The 15355-nt window shown below is 39.3% G+C and overlaps 1 protein-coding gene across 2 annotated transcripts in view; it reads right to left on the bottom strand.

Annotated features, from left to right (window-relative positions):
- Positions 1–315: 315 nt before the first annotated feature.
- Positions 316–15355, bottom strand: part of CNOT10 (CCR4-NOT transcription complex subunit 10) — a 56180-nt gene continuing 41140 nt past the window's right edge. For both annotated transcript variants that reach the window (XM_029070882.2, XM_029070881.2), the window contains exons 14-19: positions 9032–9145; positions 5549–5679; positions 5017–5052; positions 4391–4518; positions 2172–2247; positions 316–576 (exon numbers count right to left, since the gene is read on the bottom strand). In XM_029070882.2, the coding sequence (XP_028926715.1) occupies positions 422–576; positions 2172–2247; positions 4391–4518; positions 5017–5052; positions 5549–5679; positions 9032–9145 (640 nt within the window). In that variant the 3' untranslated portion in view covers positions 316–421. The remainder of the gene's footprint in view (positions 577–2171; positions 2248–4390; positions 4519–5016; positions 5053–5548; positions 5680–9031; positions 9146–15355) is intronic.

Below are 15355 nucleotides of genomic sequence, written 5' to 3'. Positions count from 1 at the left end.
GCTGCATCCTAAGTGCTCTAGGGAGGGGATACAGATCGGGAGTAACAGTTTGAAAATAACCTAACTAGGGATGTATCTACCAACTCTGTCACATTGTAGTAGTAATAATAATGATGGTGTTTGTTAAGCGCTTATTCTACACTATATTCTAGGCACTGTACTAAACTGCTGATTCTCCCAAGCACTTAGCAGAGTGCTTCACACACTGTAAGTACTCAATAAATAAAACTGATTGATTGAAACCTTATGGTAAATAATTCAAGTCTTGCAAAAAGTAGTCAGTGACAATTGACCCTAGGGAAAAAGCCAACAAAATGAGCGCACCCCAATATTTTTTATTCAGTTTGCCACAGACCAGCTGGAAAAAATGGCAAAATCCCACCAGGTGTTGGGTAGCAGCAGTTCTCCATAAAGTGAAGTGTCATTTTCTTTGCACAGTAGTAAAAGCTGGCATCTGGATAGGCTGGATGGGGTGGACGGGCTGAAATACTGGTTTCTTTCGCATTTCAGAAAGAGTTTTCACTGCAGGGAGAAGCTGATTTCTTTTGATGATCTGCAAGGCCAGTGGTGTATTACCTGTAAAACAATTAAAATGTGCATAGCAGCATATACAGTTTTCAGAATAAAATGCAATCCTACCAGACCTACCCCATTAGATACTAGGATGCAGACACCAAGAGATAATCCTCCCTGCACACTCAGCATTAAGCAGACTACGTCTGATATGAATAACCATATTTAAAGGAGCTCTGAAGGTAATTTTAAAAAATCCTTAATCAGCCCCATCCCGATTTTCCAATGCCCCCCCACCCCTTCCCTCCTTCCTGCCTATCTTCACCAGCTTCTGTTCCCCTAAAGGACAGCAAACACTGTCAGGAGAGGCAGAAGCTATTAAAACTGTCTAACTCACTGCTTATTTTACTTGGCCACTTCTTGTCTGGTTTTAAACCCTAGATACGGCTGGATGACTGGTTTGCAGAAGAGGAACTGGATTTACAGAAACAGTTTTAGCTCATTCAGAAGGGTGAAAGATTAAAAGCATCTACTGTTCCCAGTCAAACATTACCCTTTTATGGTTTTAAAAAGACAATCCAAAATCAAAAGTTTTATGATATTTTCTTCCTAACTGAAAAGGGGTAACAGATTATAAACTCTTTGGTCTTCAGGTAGATGTTGGGATATTGCAATCTGTGTCTGCTTAAACCAGAAGGGACTCTGCTTCCCTCTTTAAAAACAGTGATCGTGACCTCTCACTGGGCTGGCTTTAATTCAATCTGGTTTACAGGCTGGGATACAGCTAAAATAACCACCTTAGAATTACTTAACACATTTTTCAATCCTTGTGTTATCTGGTTAGATGTCATATACAGAATAGTAGTCTTAAAAAGTTCTGCTACAGCCAAATATAATTTTTGGGACCAAAGAGAATAGCTTAACATTGCTGAGAGATGTTAAATTAATCAAGCAGTAATATTTGAGTTCCTGTGCCCAAGTACAGAATTAGTACACACTATCTCTGCCATCAAGGGGCTTACATTCTGAAGTTAATCAAATCCTCTCTTCACACCACAGATGATCCCCACCAATCTCAGGCCTACAATCTTGGCACTATTACTGTAGGCTCCCGATATTTACTCTGTTGCCAAATCTTGTTTCTTCCTCTACAACTTTCCAGACTCCAGCCCTTCCTCATCAACAGCCACCACACTTGATTAACTCTGCCAGCTTCTTTGCTGAACTCTCTGCCTTAAGTCTCTCCCTTCTTGCTCTGCTCCTCAGATTATTTTTCTAAAATGCCATTCTTCCCATGTCTCCCCACTTCTCAAAAACACCCAATAATTGTGTATTCCTCTCCACAAGACAGGTATCATGTCTACTAAATGTACTGAATTTTTCCAAGCACTTAGTTCTGCTTAAACATACTGCTCAACAAATAATATGGACTGTTGGTAATCAGAAAAAAAAGGAAGGGGCACTAAAAGGAATGGAGATTAAGTAAAATGAAAGCCATTAAAATTGGTTAAGGAGAAAAATGGCTAGTAGCATGTAAAAAGAAAAACATGGAGAGGAACAAAGTAAATGGGAAGAGTCCAGGCAATCTGAACCCAAAAGGCATAGAGAGGGAAAGGCGAGAGATGTTGCAGTGCTTTTAATGTGCATTCTGTAGTTACCATTCTGTAGTTCAAGATACACAGCCAGTAGGATAGCCTCAGGTGGGATCTCTTTGGGATGGATCATTGAAGCCGCCTTTTCTCAAAACAAACAAAAACAGAAGTTACTACAATCATAAAAATCACTGACTCAACTAAGTAGTGCAAAAAGTGCATACTTGACATCTGAGCCAAAGGAGCAAACTCTTATTAAAAAATGGAAGCCCCATTTGTCCTTGGTCTCATTTATTGGCATTTCAAGATCTGACAATACCTTGATAGCCTTTGCCAACACAGGGGATTCCTTCCCAAAGAAAGCTCAAAAAATTCCTTTTCAGAACTGAGTTACCTGGATGAATGATGAATTAGCACTTCACTCAGAAATTTATTTAAAATTTCCCTACCCTTTTCATCTGTTTCTTAACCTTCCCGTTTTTCATTCCCCTAGTTCCAGCAGTCACGTCTCTATCTATTTGTTCCTTTCTAAAAGCTGAAATTCTTTATATAAAGAATTAATTGTACTTTGGGTCAGCAGTGTAACCCTCATTTCCTCTGTACAACCACATCAACAGTCATTTTCTTAGGGCAAGAAACCATTCAGGCCAAGCAAGTTGGCAAACTGGGAGATTTATGTTCCGCTTGCATTTGCATCCAGCCAGAATCCTTCTTATGTCACCATACCTTAGTTATGTTTTTGTGAACAAATGAACATAAGTAGTGGATTGAAAATGGCTATTTCTGGCACTTAGCAGCTGGCACCAAACCTTACAAAGTTTTGGCAAACACTTCCACCGTTTAACTGGCAGACCAAGTGAATCTTTGAATTTAGGTCCTTGTGTCAAAACTTCATACGAAAATCGTACCTTCAGGTAATCTAACATTTCTCTACATATTTATTCCTAGTTGCCTCCCTTGGCCCCATGACTTTCCTGCTACAAGAAATGATGAGCCAAAAGATCCAGTTTTCCGCAGAAACTGAAAACTTTCAGGTTAACATCCTCTAAGCCAAGACATTCTTGATCAATTTTAAAAAGCCCAATAAAAATTTTATAGTATCATAAATGAACTCTTGTAATGACTCTGAAAATCAAGACTTTTGATACTCAATGAAAAATAGTATTTAAGATAGAGGTATCAAAACCCTTTAAGATCTCTTCCTCCACCCCAACCAGTAGTACGGTCAGGCAGAAAGGTGGCCAGCATCCCCTCTCTAAGGCCATCCCACATGGCAAGCGGCATTTTCAAATGGAGAAAAAAATGATCTGCATTTCCCTAATCCAATACACTTCAGCCATAACTTGAGGTTTGGGGAATAAGATCTCTCTCTCTCCCCCTCCCATGTTAGGTTCTGGATCCTCTTCTCTGGGGTTGGAATACTCCTCTCCCCCTGCAATGAGGTCAAAAATCATACCCCAGTGCCTCCTTCTCCTCTCTGACTGGGCAGATCACTTTTAACCAATTCTTGTCCAGGGTATGTTGTTGCAGGAGAAGAAGAAGGAAGCTAGCTCAAGGTAGCTTCATCCTCTAAGATGGATTAGAGGGGAGGCTAAAAACAGCTCTTGCCCTCTAACTCATAGCATGAGGACAAAGGAGACCAAAGGAGACCCCTCTCCTGCTTATGACCTTGGAATGGGATGGTTGGGGCAGGAGGAAGAGATCCCACATCCTTCCCTGGATGAGAAAATGAGTTGTGAGAAGCAGTGTGGCATAGTGGGTAGAGCACAGGGAGTCAGAAGGACCTAGGTTCTAATCACAGCTTTACCACATGTTTGCTGTGTGATCTTGGGCAAGTCAAATGGGGATAAGAGTGTGAGCCTGTGTAGGAGTACTCAAGGCAAACTTGGTATTAATCGACTCATGGAGAGCTGCCTTCCTTGTTCCTAGGATTGTTTCTCACAACAATATGGTTGCCGCACCCAGAAACTAGTTACTACTGAGAATGGTTTTTCAGTTCCATTATATCACCCTAATTGGTGCTAAATAAAATATTTTTGATGGACGACAATTTTTTTGTAGAGGACATGTTCTTTGATTCTCTTCTAATATACTGATGCAACATACATAAAAGTCAGATCCAAATTAAAATAAATTTCAACCACGCTACTGATCAGATTCCCAATACCAGGAAAATTAAAGTGTAATTGCTAGGGGATGTTATATAGATATGAAGAGAAAACAACAGTTCAATTGACATAAAACAGGTTTTTCTTTAAGGAAACCAAGAAAGATATCTAACTCACCTGGTGGAGACACTTGCGAGCCTTTTCGTATTCACTTCTCAAACAGTAAGCACTCCCAAGATTAAACAACATCATTGTTCGTGCAGAAGTGACAGAACTTGGGTAGCACTGAGGGGTTTGTTTGCCAGCTTAAAAATATAATATATTGATATTATTTGAAAAACAAAACAAAAAAAACCCCACATCATTTAGCAACCTTAAGCTCTTAACATGATTTACAAACCAGTATTAGTTCTAGAGTTGAAAATGAGGAATTCTGAGCTGAAAGTCTCAGAATTCTCAATCCCCAATTGTCTTTTAAGTATTCTTTGCTGTGTGCCTTGAACTCTGAACCAGTTGTCCTCTAGGTACAGCACACTGCTAATTTTGCTTTTATTTTGGGTATTTGGCTGCGTGGTGTTTTTACTGTTTCATCACTAATGATGCGTCTGTCTTCAGTCCCTTCTTCCCACTTATAGTCTTAGATTCTGAGCCCCCTAAGGGACAGGGACCATGTTCAATTTCCCCCTGTGTATTCTCTCCAGCACTCAGTACAGTGCTTTGCACTTAATAAACACTTAATACATTCTATTATTATTCCTCCCCAAGCCTAATGCTTACTATGGATTTACAAAGTTCTTACTTACAAGATTCCATGGCTTCATTTTCCCCTTTGTCAGATCCTGGACAGACAAGAAAAACTGCTGAGGAAGTCTGTACATCATCTCTTCAGTATAGCAAGCATGCATTAAAACTACACTGGATAGCAACAGATTAAAGTTACAATTTCAGTTGTTCAACGGACTATCTTTGGGAGCAGGAATACTAATTTGACAATTACAGAATAGGTTTTCTAAATTTTTACTTAAGATTGCTGGTTTGTTGGATGAAAATGGCCATTAATTCCAGTGAGAGCATTGTGTCAGAAGAAAAATGAGCTGTTTAAGGTGAACAGCCTTTTTCTTCATTTAGAATTTAGACAAAATGATAATTACTAATTCTGAATCACTTTATCAGTATTAAAAAATCTATTTATCAGCAAATAATGATAACAATGTGTCCTCAAAACCCCAATGAAGCACTTCGTTCCATACTGCTGCCTTAAATTTCTACACATCAGTTACAGCAGTAAAGCAGCAGAAATTATAACCATTTCTAATCAAGTGTGCACTCATTAACCTTGATCCTGCTCGTTTGAAGAGATCCCAAGGGAGACATCTGTGACATTCTCAGGGTTCAAGTGAGTAATGGCATCAGAGATTCTGTCTAGAGAGATGAGAGCTTCTGCAGCATATAAGTGGCCCAAAAACCTACGACATGAAACAGTTGTGAATCCCAAATGTCAAAGTGGTTCATCACAGACTCCCTGATCCGCTTTTTAAACTAAAATTTAAATAAGGAAGCATACTGAGGGAAGGAGAAGATGGATCTTCAAAATCAATTACAAACTACAGAAGACTCCTGATATTAATTCAAATTCAGTAGAAAACAATGGTATTTACTGAAGCACTTACTGTGTGCAGAACACACAGTTCTAAGTGTTTGGGACATACAGTACAATGGAGTTGGCTAGATACCAATTCTGCTTATAGGGAGCCTAGAATCTACTGGGGGAGACTGTCATTAAAAAGGATTACGGACAGGGGAACTGACAGGTTAATCAGGACTATTTACATAAGTATTGTGAGGCTGGAGTAATATCAAGGTGTTTAAGGGGTAGCACAGCCAAGTACAGAGTCCATGTAGGGGGGAGGACAGATTGGGGAAATAAAAGGCTTAGTCTGAATATATAATCAGCCATTTCTGAAATACAGTCCTTCAAATCCCTTAGGAAATAACATGAACAACAACGTTAATATGCCAGATGCAGAATTTCTTGTATTGGGAGGCAAGGGCATGGAATACTGCTTCCAAGAGGAGCAGCGTGGCTTGGTGGAAAGAGCACGGGCGTGGGAGTCAGAGGATGTGGTTTCTAATCCCAGCTCCACCACTTGTCTGCTGGTGACCTTGGACAAGCCACTTAACTTCTCTGTGCCTCAGTTACCTCATCTGTAAAACGGGGATTAAAAATGAGGCCCACGTGGGCAACCTCATTACCCTGTATCTAGCCCAGTGCTTAGAACAGTGCTTGATACACAGTTATCATGTGCTCTACTGATCTGTGTATGTAAACATTTCTGGTGGAAAGAGGACAGGACTAGAAGTCAGAGGACCTGGGTTCTAATCCCTGCTCTGCCACCTGTCTGTTGTGTGATCTTGGGCAAGTTACTTAACTTTTCCGTGCCTCGTTACCTCATCTGTAAAATGGTGATCAAGACTGTGGGCCCCATGTGGGACATGGACTGTGTCCAACCTGAATAGTTGGTATCTACTCCAGTGTTTAGTACAGTGCCAGGCACATAATAAGCATTTAACAAATACCATTTAAAAAAAGTCCTTCATTCAAGTCTCAGAGAAGGAAACAAATGATCAAAGAGACTTGAAAACTAACTGGGAATAACAAAAAATTTGGTTTAGTTTGGTTCACCAAAAGAATACGCTCAATTTTATTGTTAATCCACATTTTAATTTATCAGAACTACCCTTGGTTTGAATGACTGATGTTGGATCACTAGCTTTCTACTGTTCAGCTGAACATGGGTAGCTACTCAGACTAAGGTGGCTCTGGGAATACATATAACTTGCCTAGAAATTTCTTGCCCTACTCCCAAGGGGTGCTAAAGAGCTGGTTTCCTAGAAATTCAGACAAATGGCCTTAACCAGACAAATGTGGGTTTCATTTGAAATTCTGGGGGAAGGCCTAGTGGAAAGAGCACAAGCCTGGGAGCCAGAGAACCAAGTTTCTAATCCATCTTTGCCATTTGCATACTGTGTGACCTTGGGTCAATCACTTCTTAGGGTCTCAGTTTACTCATCTCTAAAACGGAGATTCAATACTTGATCTCCCTCCTACTTAGCCTTCAGCCCCATATGGGACAGGAACTGTGTCCAACCTGATTATCTTGAATCTACCCCAGTGCTTAGTACAGTGCTGGGCATATAGTTAAGTGCTTAACAAATACCACAGTTATTATTAGCCACGAAAAAAAGGCTCAGTGCCTGGGGATGGATGCTCACATTATTTATGAGAAATTTATTAGCTTCTATCTACACAATAAGAATCACATGTGTGGGGGGAGGAAAGAGAGGGATAGAGGGGAAAAAATTAATACCACAGGCATCTTAACTCCTGAAAAAATCCCTGAAACCATGGGAGAAAGGTTCAAACTTAAACAGTGGTGACTCCCATCATACTTATTACCAAGACCTGCCTCACATCTGAATAAGTGTCACAGCTAAACAAATGGAAAATTGAGGCCTCTCGGCTTTTAATGAGCAGTATGGTGGGGCATGAAATCAGTTTCAATCCAGAACCTACGTTAAAAAAAAAAAGATGGCAGTTGTGCATAAAGGGGACAGAGGATTGAAAAAACACCACTCATTTTCTAGAGTTTTATTTCATAAATTAGGTGATTTATATGCAGGTTAAATCCCAACACATGGTGGGATGGAAAGGGAACTAAGGAGATGTATATGGTGCCTGAATTGGGGCCTCTGTGAAGGGGGTTGATTCAAATTTCAATATCCCCTAGTACTCAATGCAATATAATGCTGAGCCAACAATAAATAAAATAAGCAAATGAAGAGGTGTTTCTAAATTGAATATTTAATCAGAAGCAGCAGTTTACTGGATTTCAGGGTCTCTATCCCCCTGGCATGAGTTAAATGGGTAATCTAAACCAAGAAGCTGTATCTCCAATGGTGATGTATTTTTAAAGGTCAGATATCCACCCATTCCTGATTAATCTCTCTGTTCCCCAACATATATCCACCCCCAACTGCCACTTGAGCATCACCTGAGCCCTTGGGTAATCTTTCTACAGAGCACTCCTGCACATATCTTTATACCTTATTGCTTCATCCTACATGTAATTTATTCTAGTGCATCTCTCCACTAGACTGTAAACTTCTTAAGGGCAGGGATTATAGCAGTATGGCGTTGTGGATAGAGCATGGGCCAGGGAGTCAGAAGGTCATAGGTTCTAATCCTGGCTTCACCACTTGTCTGCTATACAACCCTGGGCAAGTCACTTAACTTTTCGGTGCCTCTGTTATCTGAAAATGAGGATTGAGACTGTGAGCCCCACATGGGACAAGGGACTGTGTCCTACCTAATTTGCTTGTATCCACCCCAGCACTTAGTAGTGTCTAGCACATAGTAAGTGCTTAACATATATCATTATTATTATTACTAATTCTATTCCACATCTTCCAAGTATGCTACACAGATTAGGTGCTCAATAAATACTATGGATTGATTTGAAGCTTTTGAATATGGAGCAAAAACAAATATGAATGGCTACTCAACAACAGAAACAATTCTATGTTCAAAAGAATCAGTTCCTGTCCCTAAACAAATAGCTTGCCTTCCCTCCAAATTAATACATCTATAAGAAATACTTATGCAATATTATTTCAAAGTATGACATTCCATGAGTTAACGGCAGTTGAGAGGTGTGCATTCTCAAGAGATGAACAATCCAAATTCTTCACCCCTCTTTACAAGTTATCATAAGAGTTAAAAGTCCCACAGAGGAACAACTATAACCAGGCCAAACTTACTTAAGAGATCCTGACAGTTTTGGCTGCTGAAGAAGTTTATCTGCATGATTCAAAGCCATAAGGTTATCACCTAGGGCCAGAGCAACATATGCACTGCAGGCAAGGATAGAGCACCTAGAACAACAGGAAAGGGAAGATGGAAAAAAACTCATATTATTGAATATATATAAGCATTAACATTAATATTCCATGGTAAATATGAAAATAAGAAAATCCACAAAGAAAAGCAACTTCCTTATTTCCAGCCATAGTGGTAGCCTTAAAAAAATTAATGGTATTTGTTAAGTACTTACTATGTGCCAGGCACTGTACTAAGTCCTGGGGTAGATACAAGCTAATCAGGTTGGACACAGTCCATGTCCCACATGGAGCTCACAGTCTTAATCCCCATTTTACAGATGAAGTAACTGACACACAGAGAAGTTAAGTGACTTGCCCAAGGTCACAGAACAGACAAGTGGCAGAGCCAGGATTAGAACCCATGATCTACCTTATAACTTCCAGGCCCATGCTCTAGGCCATGCTGCTTCTCAGCCTGAGAAACATGCCTTCATTCATTCATTCAGCGGTATTTATTGAGCGCTTAACTGTGTGCAAAGCACTGTACTAAGCGTTTGGGAGATTATAATGACAGACATATTCATTCCCATAATAAGCTCCCAGTCCAGAGGGGGAGACAAACATTAATATAAATAGATTAAATAAATTAATTACAGCTACATACAGATATATACATTTTTCTTGAATTCTTTTGTTCCTTTGCCTTATGTTCCAGCCTCCTCTCCTAGATTTTGAACTACCTGAGGCCAGGGACTAAGCCTTAGTAATGCTGTACAGGATTCTTCCCCAGCACTTAGTACAGAGCTATCTGTGCACAGGCATTCAGTCAATACTGCTGAATGAATAAAGTTTTCAGAAACCTTCTCTCCTCTAAGCTCCTCCTCTTGAATGAGTAGAATGAATCAATAATAAATTCTAGGGGGTTTCAAAAGCGAGCACATGCTAGAAACCCACAATGAAAACAAATATTCTTTGCTTTTATAAAATTAAAAACTGAATGGCACAGTGGTATATTTTAACTAAAAATTTATGTCCTAAAATTGAAAAAGTTAAAACCTGCAAAGTTAAAACCTGGGTTTATATTCTAATTACTATATGCCCTGTATAAAAGAGACCCCTGTTAAGTCTATACCTAACTTTAAGTCAGCTACTCTAATGTGAGCTCCTTTGCCAAAACGTAATATTTGGAGATTGAACTAAGGATCTGTAGGACGAACACAGGATCTGATACAATAAAGAATCTTAAATTATACACTTACAAACTCCAAACCACATATTTATTCAGAATACTTAAATTATAATTTGAAACAAAGAATATTATAGAATATGTTGCTATAGACTTGCATTTAAAATCAAGGTATTAAATAAGTCTCTGAAATAAATAGAAAGTGTACAGTAGAATTTTCTCTTATCCCGCCGTTATGTTTTTATAGATGCATGCTTTCATTTGTAATCACCAATTACACAACGCTTTTGCATTTTAGTCAATAAAAATACGAGGCGTAGGTCAATGTATTTATATTTCAAACATAGGTTAATACAGCAGAAAATTATTTAACAAAGAATGTTTTTGGCTAGTCACTGTCAATTTGATACGATCCTATGAATATTTCTTTTGTCTACTGAAATCCAGGACTGTCCTTGAAAGGTTATTTGTTTCTCGCTATATTATTCTTCAAGGACAAAAGTCCTGAAATGATTTACTGAACACTAGACCACACTTTCCACATCTCTGAATAAGAGTCCAGCATGAGGTCAAGTTTTTGCAGCCCACTATTTTTTTCCTTTAACCCAACTGCTGCACTTTGGAGGATTTTTCCACTTCATAAATCAGTTACATCAAACGGAGGCGGTTCCCACCTTTCTTACTGAGGGGTTTCTTGCTGAGAACACAAGCTTTTTTTGCCTCCTTCAGGGAGGTAAAGTGAATGGTCTCGGACAGGTCTCATGTTAAGCATGCTGTGAGAAACCTACATTGGGCTTTCCTGACAGTAGGTGGGCTATTACAGCTGCAACTGTCAAGCTCATTTTTGGTCCAAAAGTCAGTCATGTAATTTGTGGCAGGACCTAGGGTTCCTTTATTCCTGTCTCACCGGAGGTCCATACGTTAATTATGGGCAAACAGGAAAAGAATCTTTTTTCTCTCTCCAATTCACCATACCAAGATGTCACATCTCAATACTGGCAAATGATGAAAGTTATTTTTCTCTTCTATCTGAAAAAACGGGAACCCTGTACAGCAACAAAAAACAAAGATACCACAAATGGCTAACATTCTTGTGTATTCAGAGAAAGAACTACACTTAATGAGGTGCCAGTTTTTCATAAAGAGCCACATGTACACTCTCATGGTGATCTGCACATTGCATGTGCCCCTCGCCAACCTTCATTCCTTCTCCCAGCTTCTCTACCCGCCCCCTCTTGCCCTTTACAAGTGGAGTAGGAAGGAACTCCCTACTTGCGTCCAATCAGTACAATTTTTGCAGCTTGGGTAAACCTCCATATTCGCTACACATAAAGCTCTGCTTATACCTCCAGGAAGAAATTCTATGTTTTGACTATTGATGTTTAAAATGCAGCCCTCCACCTCCCCCCGCCAACCACTACATTCTTGAGTCATTGTCCAATCTGTTTTACGAAACACTCAACAGATCTGACAGTTCATTGGAGTGGAAGAACTGAACCACAAGGGAAAAGACAAACTTGCTTCTTTCCCTTTTCCAGATGAGAATTTTGACAAAACTCCACAGGCTCCCTTCACACGCTGGAAAGATCTAGTCCCGTGAAACTTTTATGATTCTAGAACTTGTGCTTGCACTAGAAAAAGAAAAATGCTTTTTTTTTCCAAACTGCCAACCTACACAAAGCACATGATGTGAGACTGTGCAGTGAGATTTGTCAACTTTGTCAACTTATATATCCTGTGAGTTTACTAAACCTAAACCAGACATCTGAATTAGCTTAATCCATGTTAAAAGAGGCTAACGGGGTAAGTCCAGCCACTCAAAATTTATGAAGGGAAATGAGAACAATAAACTATAGCACAATTCTTCTTAAGCAGCAAATGGGCATCCAAACCTGCCTGCATACATTGCTGTTTAAGGAACGGGCTGGAAGAGATCTAAAGCAAATAGTTATTCCTCCAAACCCAAAATATTGTCTTTGATTTTCAAGTAAAATATTTTGAAAACTCTGATGTAGTTACAGTATACTCTTTGGTATAGTCAGAAAAGAGTTAGCAATTTTATCTCTAATTAAAGAGATGAAATATACCCAGGTTAAGCCTAATTAGACATTAGAAGGGCAAAGATTATCTCCAGACTAAATAAAATGGCTCAATTTCTTCCATATCCTGCACAAAAAGCCAGCAATACTATAATTTATTTAGGTCTTAACATTAGTCAAACAGAATAGTCTTAGAATGTGGCACAATAAAAATGTTATTATGAAGGCAGGTGTTGGAGACAGGAAAAACATCCATATTATAATTACCCTAATAAAATGGATCACACAGTCTACTCTCGGATAGTTTTAGCCCTTCGTTGTCCCATAGTAGTCCTGCAGAAGACCCAGGTTTAATTTGGATCGGGTAGGAGATGGGCTCCTATAAACCAGTTTAAGAAAGGATTCCTTAAGCTCCCCTAAAATCTACCTCTGTTATCCCAATTTGGGGCAGGAAGCAGGATCATTTTAAGGGGATGGGATTATATCTGAAATCGCAGACTAATAGGGCAACTGTAGCAAAAAGAACAAGGGATTCGATCACTAGTCAAATTAGGTGCTAACTCTTATTGCTAACCGGATCCATTGTAAAGAGGAAATAGTTCCAGTAAGAGTCTTCCTTATTGGTGAAGCAGCATGGCTTAGTAAAAGAGCACAGTGGTAGTAATCAGGGGACCTGGATTCTAGTCCCAGCTCCACCACTTGCCTGCTGTGCGACTTTGTGCAAGTCACTTAAGTTCTCTGGGCTTTGGTTTCCTCATCAGTAAAATTTAGGTAAAAATACCTGTCATCTTCCCCAAAACACCCCCACACCCCCCACACCCACGAAATGGGTTAGGGATTGGGTCTGATTGGGTTATCATATCAAATACCACAGTATTTTAAGCACATAGTAAGTGCTTTAAAAGTACCATCATTTATTATTCATTATCATTATTGGTATTCATTGAGCATTTACTGTGGGCAGGGCATTATACTAAGCACTTGGGAGACTACAATAAGAGTTGGCAGATACATTCCCTGCTCACATGGAGGTTATCATTGACAGACAGTGACAGACAGGGAATGACAGACATCAATAATAATAATAAATAAAATGATGGTATTTGTTAAGTGCTTACTACGTGCCAAGCATGGTTCTAATCGCTGGGGTAGATACAAGGTAATCAGGTTATCCCACGTGGGACTCAGTCAATCTCCATTTTATAGATGAGGTAACTGAGGCATGAAGAAGCTAAGTGACCTGCCCAAAGTCACACAGCTGACAAGTGGGGGAGCAGGAATTAGAATCCATGACCACTGACTCCCAAGCCCGTGCTCTTTCCACTAAGCCAGGCTGCTTCTATAGAGAATCAAATGGAATCAAATGTTACTTTCAATTACTTGGCTGCAGATCTTATCTTCCTATGCTCCTATGGTTAAAAAAAAAACCCAAAACAAAAAAACCCAAAACCCTCAAGTATTGCAATCTTCAAATCAAAACAAACAAGGATTGAGTGCCGTACAATTGGGCAGTAGTGAAGGAGAGAGGAAAGAGGAATCCCAAGTCCCTCTTACTCCTTCACCATTGTGCTCTGGCAGCCTGGATTAAGACTGTGAGTCCCATTAGGGACAGGGACTGTGTCCAACCTGATTAGCTTGTATCTACCTCAGGGCTTAGTACAGTGCCCAGCACATAGTAAGAGCCTAACAAATTACATTGTAAGCTCGTTATGGGCATTTATTGTTAGACTGTACTCTCCCAATTGCTTAATACAGTGCTCTGCACATAGCACTCAATATGATTGAATAAATGAGGAGCCATTTTTATTTATCAGAAATGCTTATTTAACAGAACTACCCGGAAGATTTGGATGGTTGGGGAATCATTTTTTCTGAAATAAAAATAAAAACCAGATAACAGTAAATCTTTTTCCTTTAAATTACCACCTTCTTCCTGAAAATTTTGGGCTTCAAATGTACCTTTTCACTCATTAGTTAAATGGCACCTTTGTGAACTGAAGAAGTTGTTCTTCTTATCCTACTTAGTAGACCTGAGCAACTTATATAGAGTATCAGGGACTACGGACAAGGATGAACATCTAAGTAAAGCCATTCTTTTTAGGGGAATTTACTGCCGTTTTTATTTTATCCTTAAACTCCTTCAAGGACTTCTCTATTCTCCTTCCTCATTTTCAATTTTTCTTTCATAGTTTTGCCTTTTCATCAGGACCTAAGCAAGGTTCATTTCAGTTTTAGAAAATGAGAGTTCAACTGAGGTCACAACTTCAGAGCAGATGATGGCTGGCACCATGTGCAGCACACTTGGCAAATGTTGACATAAAGCAGACTCTTGCTGGTTATCAGATGATCAGGACCACTTAAAAAATAGTTGGGAACTTTTAGTTTTACAAACGAGTGTACTTCTTGACCATTGATTTCAAAGTATTTTCCACTACAAAGAAAACCTGAGAAAAGTACAATTCTTCGCAAACAGAAAAATATTTCCTTGAACCTCCCCTTTTTCCTCCCAGTTACTTCTTAGAGCACATTTTTACAAAGTACTTAAAAAAAGCTGTTTGGAGGTTTTTAAAAAGTTCTGCAAGACTGATGGGAAGTTTACTTTGGATGCAGCTCAGAGGCCAGGTGTGATTTCCTGGATAGAAGTTTAAAATTCTGTGAAGTCAATCATTTCAAAGCAAAAACAACCAATAAAATCATTAGCATCTATCAGAAACAAAATAAACTTTTGGCTAAGGAAATCCTCACGAGAGTAATAACCACTTTCACAGTTGGTAAAAAGTTCTGAAATGCCCAGAATGCACCTAAAATTTACAATACTGAGAAAGGTGGAAATATCAAATATCTGTGGAGTGATTACCAGACAGTACAATAATAATTATAACTGCTCTAAGTTTTCTTACAGCTTTTAGCACAGGACTGTTAAAAGCACTTACTGTTCTGAGGGTCAGAGGTGCTTCTAGTAAGGCACATGGTTTCCTGGTCTCGGCCCTCAGCCCCAGTCAAAAGTGAAATGCAGAGGAATTCCTCCTAGTCACTATT

The sequence above is a fragment of the Ornithorhynchus anatinus genome, chromosome 8 (genome assembly GCF_004115215.2).
Source record: "Ornithorhynchus anatinus isolate Pmale09 chromosome 8, mOrnAna1.pri.v4, whole genome shotgun sequence".
NCBI classification, from domain to species: domain Eukaryota; kingdom Metazoa; phylum Chordata; class Mammalia; order Monotremata; family Ornithorhynchidae; genus Ornithorhynchus; species Ornithorhynchus anatinus.
The sequence above is the reverse complement of the archived record's forward strand: the minus strand, read 5'-3'. Positions and strand labels throughout refer to the sequence as shown.